Here is a 10126-nt window from a genome sequence, read left to right as displayed (position 1 = left end):
CGACCTGCTGGGCTCCGGCGATCCTTCCGCCTCAGCCTTCCAAGAAGCCGGAATTACAGGCGCGCGCTACCATGCCCGGCTGCTTTTCTGATTTATTGTAGAGATGAGGTCTCGCTGCCCAGGCGGGTCTCGAACCCACAGGCTCAGGCAATTCACTCACCTCAGCCTCCCAAAGGCGCGGGATTACAGGCTGAGACACCGAGCCCAGCTACATTGTTTATCTTAAGTGCTTTTCTTAAAAAAATAAAAGTAGGCCAGGCGCAGTGGCTCACACCTGTAATCCCAACACTCTGGGAGGCACAGGCAAGAGGATCGCCTGAGTTCAGGGGTTCAAGACCATCCTGGACAACTTGGTGGACCCTCTTCTCTACAATAAATCAAAAAATTAGCCGGGCATGGTGGCGTGCACTTATAGTTCCAGCTTCTTGGAAGGCTGAGGCAAAGATCAACTGAGCCCAGCAAGTAAAGGCTGTGGTGGCTGTGAGCATGCCTCCGTACTCCAGTCATATATATATGACAGAAATATGTAAGTTCAAGGTTCTTCAATGGCCTATGAAAAACCAGATCTTTTTTTATTATATATATGTATCTGTATAAATATATATATATAAAATAAACACTATATAATATATACATATAAATATATGTGTGTATATATTTTATATATGCGCATATATATTTTTTTGTTTTGAGTCAGAGTCACTCTGTCACCTAGGTTGGAGTGCAGTGTCACACTCATGGCCACCACAGCCTCGACCTGCTGGGCTCAGGCAATCCTTCCACCTCAGCCTTATAAGGGATTGGAACTACAGCCATGTGCCACCATGCCCGGCTAAATTTTTTGATTTATGTAGAGATGAGATCTCACCATGTTGCTCAGGCAGGTCTTGAACCCGTGGGCTCAGGCAATCCTCTCACCTCAGCCTCCCAAAGTTCAGGGATTAAAGGCATAAGCCACCGTGCCTGGCTCTCTCTCGCTCTCTCTCTCTCTCTCTCTATATATATATATATACACATATAATTTTTTTTTTAAGAGAAGGCATCATCATGCTCTGTCATCCAGGATGTAGTGCATTCATGTAATAGGAGCTCACTGCAGCCTCAAACTCCTGGGCTCAAGCAATTCTCCCATCTCAGCCTCCCAAGTAGCTGATACTATAGGCGTGAGCCACCACACTCAGCTAATTTTTTAATTTTTTGTAAAAATGAGGGTCTCACTGGGTTGCCCAGGCTGGTCACAAACTAAAACCAACTCCTTATAGAAAGAGCCTGAAAGCAGGTCTGAAGAGACAGACAGGAAAACACAGGTGCAAGATTTAATATTTCAAAGCAATTATACCCATGCTAGTAGGAGGCATTTACATTTAGATTTTTTCTATTTTTATTGTTTTTTAATTGAGGTATAGTTATGTATAGAAAACATATATTTTTAGGTGTTTGCTTCAATGAGTATTGACAAATGTGTATACCTATGAACCAATACCTCCTCAGCCAAGATATAGAACATTTCTATCACCCTAGAAAGTTCCCTCCTTGCCTCTTCCAGTTAATCTTTAGAAAAGCAACCACTGTTCCGGTTTCTGTCCCTATATTAATCATACTAATTTTATTTTTTTTTATTGTACATATTACTGCCATACAAATATCACTGCCATGCTGGTCATATAACTGCCATAAGTCTTTGGAGGGTGTTAACGTATTTTCATTGTTCAAAGTTTACCTCCTATTCTGGATCCCAGATTCTTGATTTTATTAAGGTCAAGTGTGCTTGTTAATCTATATGTCTAGCTCATAGCCTCTTTGATGAGTAGAAACTATCCTAACACAAATGGCCATACGTTATTGGTTAATACAAGTAACTTGGTCTTTTGAAATACTACTGAACTATACTAAGCTACTTATAAATTAGTCTCTAGAGTCTTGGCCCTTATATTTCCATAGCAAGTCACATACATTATCTCCTCAATAGCCTTTGAAAGCAGGAAGGGAAGAGTGGTATTCTCAATTTACAGATGAGAAAAAGGTTCAAAGGTACCAGGACTAGATTTTTATTCTTTTGCTCATTCCAGTCACCTAGGCTGCATGGATGCAAGGAAAAATGCAACTTGTATTCATTCCAGAATTCAATTTCCTTGTTTCTTCTCTGAAAAGTCATAGGTTACCCATTCCTTCCATCCTCCAGCATAGTGTTGAGCACTGAAAATATACATCAAAGAATTAGTCCTGTGAACATTTTCTGCTTCATAACAGCAGATTGGTAGAAACTTCAGAGATAAATAATGCAATGGCTACTCATCATGCTATTTAGACTCTAAGCCTATTTAAAAGAGTGTGTTGCTCTTGACAAGATGGAAAGATAAAGGCCCTTAGTCTTATTGTCCCACCTTTACTGATAGTTATATGAAACACTGAAATACACGTTTATGAATCCATTGTTTCCTTCATCTACACACCTGTGAAAGCCCAGAGATACTGCTGTGTCCAGCGCCTTCTTGCTTCTCACTCCAGCTAAACAAGAAAACACTAGATTGTCAGCTTTGGATGGCTTTACTTCATGGTACTTCTCTTTGAAGTCTTTTGGGTTCATCTGTAGAGCTTTGCCCACTTTGTCCACTGAAAGAAAATGTCAGGAATTTCCATTAGATTTTAGATACAGTACAGTATTTAATATATATATCTTTTTTTCTTTTCTTTTTTTTTTTTTTTTTTTGAGTAGGAGTCTCACTCTGTCGCCCAGGCTGGAGTGCAGTGGCATGTTCACAGCCACCACAGCCTTGACCTACTGGGCTCAGGGGCTCAGGTGATCCTTCTAACACAGCCTTCCAAGTAGCTGGAACTACAGGCACATGCCACCATGCCCGGCTAACTTTTTTGATTTATTGTAGAGATGAGGGCTTGCCAAGTTGTCCAGGCTGGTCTCAAACCCATGGGCTCAGGCAATCCTCTCACCTTGGCCTCCCAAAGTGCTGGGATTATAGGCTTAAGTCATTGTGCCTGGCCTATCTATCATATTTTTTTTTCTTTTTTTTTTTTTTTGAGGTGAAGTCTCACTTCATTGCCCAGGCTGGACAGCAGGGCACACTCAAAGCCACCCCAAGGTCAACCTGCTAGACTCTGGCAATCCTTCCGCCTCAGCCCTCCAAGTAACCGGGCATGCACTACCACGCCCAGCTAATTTTTGATTCACTGTAGAGACGAAGTCTCGCCAAGTTGCTGGGGCTGGTCTCGAACCTGCAGGCTCAGGCAATCCACCCGCCTGGGCCTCCCAAAGTGCTGGAATTACAGGCTGAGCCACCGAGCCCAGCCAATATATATTTCTTAATGAATCAATCTAAGATGCATATCACTTACATGGGATATTGACAGAACCAGGGATTTTTCCATACTCAAGGACTTCCCATGTCTCTCGAACGTCAATTAACATAATGTTTTTGGAATTCAGCAGGTTTTTCAGTTCCTTATAAGTGACATCTCTAGAAATAGCAGTACAAAAATTGTGGCAGCTTTCCTTTATTGACTTCAATCCTGGAAAAAATAAAAACAATAAAATAAAATAAATAAACTTTAATAAGCAAAACCTCAAAGTGGCTTTGCCATTAATAAGAGTAGGTTAAAAGAATTTTCTGCTGGGCACAGTGGCTCATGCCTGTAATCCCAGCACTTCAGGAGGCAGAGGCAAGAGGATTACCTGAGCCCAGGGATTCGAGACCAGCTTGGGCAACTTGATGAGACCTCATCTCTACAATTAAAAAAAAATTAGCCAGTTGTGGTGGCACGTGCCTTTAGTTCCAGCTGCTTGGAAGGCTGAGGTAGAAGGATCACCTGAGTCCAGCAGGTTGAGGCTGCAGTGGCCATGAGCGTGCCACTGTACTCCAGCCTGGAAGACAGAGTGAAACTCCAACTCAAAAAAAAAAAAAAAAAAAGAATTTTCTTCCTAGTTCCAGTTAATTAACTATAGTTGATCTTTTTACTTTCATAAACTATGTAGTCTATGTATGTATTTTACACTGTGACATAAATGTATATTTAGTCTCTGCCTCTGGTTCCTGACAGAGAGCCTAAAACCCTTATAACTTCCTGAGTGATAGGAGAGCATCAGGAAGAGCTTCTTTTGTTCTAATGTATTTGGTCTTTTATTCCAGTTTCCTGACATAGAGCTCCCAAATCCCTTGAAATTTCCCAAGTGATAGAAAATTGTCTCGTTCCAACGAGGTGACTCTTGGCTCCCAGATTAGCTTCAGGATGGAGGCTGGTCACAGAAAGACCCAGCTATGACTAGAAACTTGGAAATCTCAGGCTCCTCCCTTATCCTCCAGGTAGGTGAAAGGGGCTGGAGATTGAGCTAATAATTGATCATGCTCACGCCTAGAATCCTAGCACTTTGGGAGCCCTAGGCAGGAAGATTGCTTGAGACCAGGAGTTCAAGACTAGCCTGGGCAACATAGCAATACCCCATCTCTAGATAAAATTTTAAAAATTAGTCGGATATGGTGGCACAAAACTGTGGTTCTAGCTACACAGAAGGCTGAGGTGGGAGAATTGCTCGAGCCCAGGAGTTCAAGGTTATGGTGAGCTATTATCGTGCCACTACACTCGAGTTTGGGTGGCAAAGTGAGACCCTGTCTCCAAATAATAATAGTCATAATTGATCATGCCTACATGATGAAGTTTCCATAAACATCCCTCAACTATGGTGTTCAGACAGTGTCTAGGTTGGCAAACACATCCATGTGCTGAAGGATAATGCACCCAACTCCATGAGGACAGACATTCCTGTGCTTGGGACCCTTCCAGATGTTCCCCTGTGTCCTTCACCTGGCTGTTCATCTTTATCCTTTATTATATCCTTTACAATAAATCAATAAATGTAAGTGATTCTCTGAGTCCTGTGAGCAGTTCTAGTAAATTATCAAAACCAAGGAGGAGCCAGAACCCTCAATTTACAGCCACTAAATCACCTTTAAATGGTCTCTAGATTACTTACAGAAATATCTAATGCGATGTAAATACTATGTAAATAATTGTTATACTGTCTTTTTAAATTTGTATTTTTCTTGTATTGTTATTATGGGAAGAGGATGGTTCTGAATATTTTCTGTTCACAGTTAGTTGAATCCTCGGATGCAGAACCAGAGGACACAGACGGCCAACTTTAATTGACAACATAATACAGTATTGGACAATAAGCCATAAAATAAGTCCATGGGACTATACTGATATAGGGATATAATTGAATCAATAAAGAAATGGGGAGAAGGAATTATCTTTCCTATACTGGCATTCCAACTGATAAATGTAGAAATCATGGAAACAAAATCACCAGCAAACACCCCAGTAACGTTGCAGATAGGAACCGTCAATAGATACAGATTTAGTGGGTGAAAGTATGATGAGAAACGAGGTATTGCCCCACAAGATACTTAATAACAAAGGGAGAAACCTGAAAGGTACCACTTTAACCAGTTACTCAAATATAACTTCACTAGTAATAAAACCTGTTGAAGACACATACTTCCTGACACAAGGCACTAAGAAGAGCACAGCATCACTTCCTTAGTATTTTTTTTTTCTTTTTTTTTTTTTTGTGAGTTGGAGTCTCACTCTGTCACCCAGACTGGAGTGCAGTGGCCGCTCCCGGCCACCGCAGCCTCGACCTGCTGGGCTCCAGCAATCCTTCCGCCTCAGCCTTCCAAGTAGCCGAAATTACAGGCATGTGCTACCACGCCCGGCTGATTTTTTGATTTATTGTAGAGATGAGGTCTCACTACCCAGGTGGGTCTCGACCCCGCGGGCTCAGGCAATCCACTCACCTCAGCCTCCCAAGGCGCGGGATTATAGGCTGAGCCACCAAGCCCGGCACTTCCTTAGTATTCTTGCCAAAAATAAAAAAATAAAAATCATATCCTGAATTTAGTCAGAAGAAAACCTCAAACAAGAAATCTACTAAATAACAAATACTCTTTAAAAATGTCAAGAATAACAAAGACTATGGAACTGTGGAACTGTCACAGACTGAAGGAGGCCAAGGGTACCTGACAACTTAATGCAATGGAGGATCCTAGATTGTCTCTGGGACTATAAAAAGCTGGTGAAATATAAGATGTATAGATTAGTTAATGGCATTATATCAATATTCGTTTCCTGATTTTAATAATCACACTGCATAAGAGGGTTACATTAGTTGGTAAGAATAAAAGGAACTGTTTTACTTGTGTAACATTTCTATAAGTCTAAAATTGTTTTTAATCCAAAACATTTTTTAAACAGCTAAAAAATTTAATAATGTGTTCATATTTCACAACAAAATGACTGCTATAAGAAAAGTAAATACAAAACTAGCTTGGCATGGTGGCACGCACCTGTGGTTACAGCTACGTGGAAGGCTGAGGCAGAAGGATCACCTGAACCCAGGAGGTCGAGGCTGCAGTGACTGTGAACATGCCACTGCACTCCAGCCTGGGCAACAGTGAGACTCCAACTCAAAAAAAAAAAAAGAAAAGAAAAAGAAAAGGTAAATACAATTATGCTTTAAATTTTGTTTAAAGTATTAAATATGGGCTGGGCGTGGTGGCTCATGCCTTTAACCTCAGCACTTTGGGAGACAGAGACGAGAGGAATGCCTGAGATGTGGGTTTGAGACCAGCTTGGGCAACATGACGAGACCTCGTCTCTACAATAAATCAAAAAAATTAGCTGGGTGTGGTGGGTGGCTCATGCCTGTAGTTCCAGCTACTTGGAAGGCTGAGGTGGAAGGATCACATGAGCCCAGCAGGTCGAGGCTGTGGTGGCCATGAGCAGTGTGCCACTGCACTCCAGCCTGGGTGACAAAGTGAGACTCTGACTCAAAAAAATAAAATAAAGTATTAAATATGAAGTTAAATTGATTTAGGTTGTGTACAACTGGCATAGGAAAATGTTTAAAGGTCTACATCTAGAAAAGAGACACAATATACCTTATGTGGAAATTCAGTATCTGCTACTAACAGTGACATTTCAAGTTAATAAGAAAATGTCAGTCAATAAATATGTAGAGCAACTAGCTAGGAGAAAACATGAAGCAGGCTGTTATCTCATTTCTTATCTTTAAATAAATTCCAAATTTAAATCTAAATCTAATATCTTCAAAGGACTCACAGAAAACATGAGTGAATTTTTTTTTTTTTTTTTTGAGTTGGAGTCTCACTCTGTCACCCAGGTTGGAGGACAGTGGCAAACTCCCGGCCACCGCAGCCTCAACCTGCTGGGTTCAGGCACTCCTTTCGCCTTAGCCTTCCAAGTAGCTGGAACAACGGCACACGCCACCATGCCCAGCTAATTTTTCTAACTTATTGTAGAGATGGGGGGAGGGGGTCTCGTCAAGTTGCCTAGGTTGGTCTCGAACCTGTGGGCTCAGGCAATCCTCTCATGTTGGCCTCCCAAAGTGCCGGCCTGTGAGTGAATAATTTAAATCTCGGGACCAGAAGGTCATGCTAAACAAGACAAATCAGAAATCATAAATGTGTGACCTCACAAAAATGCTAAATTTATATATGGAAAAATAATAAGGTATACTTTAAAAACAAGTGTCAGGCAAGAAGAAAATATTTGTAACACAGAAAAGATAAATAGTATTAATAAAATAGAAAAAGTTCATGCAAATAACTAGAAAAAAAAATAAATCCCCACAGAAAAATGGTTAAAATCTCCAACCACAGTGGCTCACACCTGTAATGCCAGTACTCTGTAATCTTGTCAGATTTGTAAAAATTAAAAGGATTAAAAAATTAAAGGGATTGATCATATCAAATACTGAGGAAATGGATATTCTTATACATTGTTTGTAGTATATAATCTTGCAAACTTTTGTAGGGAAATTTAGTCATAATAACATTTTAAATATGTATGTCCTTTTTACCTCATAGTTTAACTTTTAGAAATCTATCCTGTGGGAATATCAGTATGAATTAATACAAAGGTATATATGTGTAAAAATGTTCGAGGGCAGCCTTCCTGGTAATAGTGAAAAACAAAACAAACTGCAAGTTCACCAATAAGAAAATGGTTATATTATATTACAAGTGGTACATTGTAAGTTGTGCAAAATATAGTATTGAATTTAAAAAGTGAGTTGGAGGACATTCTGTATAAACCTAAGGTTCCCATACTTTCTAGGTTCACAATGCCCTTCATGACTTGGTAATTTATTTATTTATTTTTTGAGTCAGGCTTTCACTCTGTTGCCCAGGTTAGAGTGCAGTGGCATGATCATGGCTCACCAAAGCCTCCAACTCCTGGGCTAAAGTGACCTACCTGCATCAGCCTCCCAAGTAACTGAAAATAGTTGAGACTACAGGCGTGTGCCACCATGCCCAGCTACTTAAAAAAATTTTTTTTGTAGAGATAAGTCTTTCTATGTTGCCTAGTCTGGTCCAGAACTCCTAGGCTCAAGCTATCCTCCTGCCTTTGCCTCCCAAAGTGCTGGGAAAACCTTAGGTTTATACAGGTTTACACTGGGAGGCATGAGCTCACAGTGACACACCAACTCAATTAAAAAAAAAAGGCCAGGCCTACTGGTTCACACTTATAATCCTAGCACTTTGGGAGGCCAAGGTGAGAGAACTGCCTGAGCCCTTGGGTTTGAGACAAGCCTGGGCAACTTGGTGAGACCTTATTTCTACAACAAATCAAAAAATTAGCTGGGCATGGTGGCACATGCCTGTAATTCCAGTCACTTGGAAGGCTGAGGTGGAAGAATCACCTGAGCCCAGCAGGTTGAGGCTGCGGTGGCCGTGAGCATGCCAGTGCACTCCAGCCTGGGAAACAGAGTAAGACTCCAACTCAAAAAATAAAAAATAATTAAAAATAAAAAGTGATAGTTGTACAACATTGTGAATGTAAAAAATGCCATTTTTGAATTGTATATTCAAAAAATGGTTAAAATCGCAAATGTTATATATATTTTATCCCAATAAATATATTTTAAAAATAAAAATACAGGTTTCTCCATTCCCTTCAGATTTTCAAAATTTGGTTCATGTTTGTCTACGAGATTAACTCTTAAAACATCTGGAATCAAACTATTTCTCACCCCATCTAGCTGCTTTGTGAATTTCCAGACTTAAAGAGCCAGCAGTCTGAATTCACACTCATTATTGCTTCTCACTGTTAGGCATTAAAACAATTTTAAAAATTATGTTCAACTCAACATTCTGGCTCTTAGTCATTGGAAAACATAATCACAGCAAGTAACTCACGTAACTGGATCAAAGATAGGTATGTTTTTCTAGTAGTCATCACACTGGCATTTAACTTTCTATAATTCGAGTATACTCCTTTTGCAGGGGGTGGGGGAAATAATCAGTGAGGACTATATTTCGGGCATCTCTACTCGGTGGGCTAAGGCCTGAAATAAGCATGTTCTTTGATGAGTCTCAGCTCTCATGATAAAAGCCTCTACTCCACACGGATTATTTAAAGGTATAGTGTACATTTTTTGTACAGCATGTCCTCTAGTTACAAATCAACCACTTGATCTGGTGCTCAACCAAAAACCAAACCAAAACAAGACAAACAAAAAAATATGAATCTTTCCCGACACAGGAGAAAACCGGCTATTTGGGATTTACTGAGAGAGGAAGTGTGGGCCTCTTGAGGAATTTTTAAGAGTAACAGACTATATAGTAAGTCCCCTACATATGAACCTTCAAGTTGAGAACTTTCAAAGATGCAAAAGTATGCTTGCACATCCAATTATGTAAGCTGGTTCACGTGTCTGGCATACATTGTCACATGCATGCCTCTACAGTGGTTATGCTTTTGTGTACTTTACTGTACAGTGCTGTATAGCATGCAGTAGTACAGTATCTTTATTTCAAGTCCAGATGTCCAGAAGCAAGAGTAAAAGCAGTGGTGACATGGCTGGTACTGTACAACTGGTTGTGTTAGTTGGGTACCTAGGCTAACTTCGTAGGACTTACGAACAAATTGGGCTTTCAAATGCACTCTCAGAACAGAACTCATTCGTATGTAGGGGACTTAATGTATACCTAATGTTCACCTTTTGAGCCTAACCTTTGAATAACCTCCCATTTTGCTGTTTCCACACTGGTAAATCTAACCTCACCTGGATAATCACTACGGCATACAT

General features: G+C 40.3%; 1 protein-coding gene across 1 annotated transcript; it reads right to left on the bottom strand.

Moving 5' to 3' along the window:
- Positions 1–2024: 2024 nt before the first annotated feature.
- Positions 2025–10126, bottom strand: TSTD3 (thiosulfate sulfurtransferase (rhodanese)-like domain containing 3). Its single transcript, XM_021716203.1, has 4 exons — positions 10051–10126; positions 3352–3525; positions 2454–2613; positions 2025–2196 (listed from the first exon to the last, which is right to left on the bottom strand). Exons 1-4 carry the CDS (start codon positions 10124–10126, stop codon positions 2124–2126), a joined length of 483 nt encoding a protein of 160 aa, XP_021571878.1. The 3' UTR covers positions 2025–2123.

The sequence above is a fragment of the Carlito syrichta genome, unplaced genomic scaffold, assembly GCF_000164805.1.
Source record: "Carlito syrichta isolate Samal-C Ts95f unplaced genomic scaffold, Tarsius_syrichta-2.0.1 Scaffold104742, whole genome shotgun sequence".
In the NCBI taxonomy this organism is placed as follows: Eukaryota; Metazoa; Chordata; class Mammalia; order Primates; family Tarsiidae; genus Carlito; species Carlito syrichta.
Note: the sequence above shows the minus strand (reverse complement) of the source record. Positions and strands in the feature narration are given on the sequence as shown.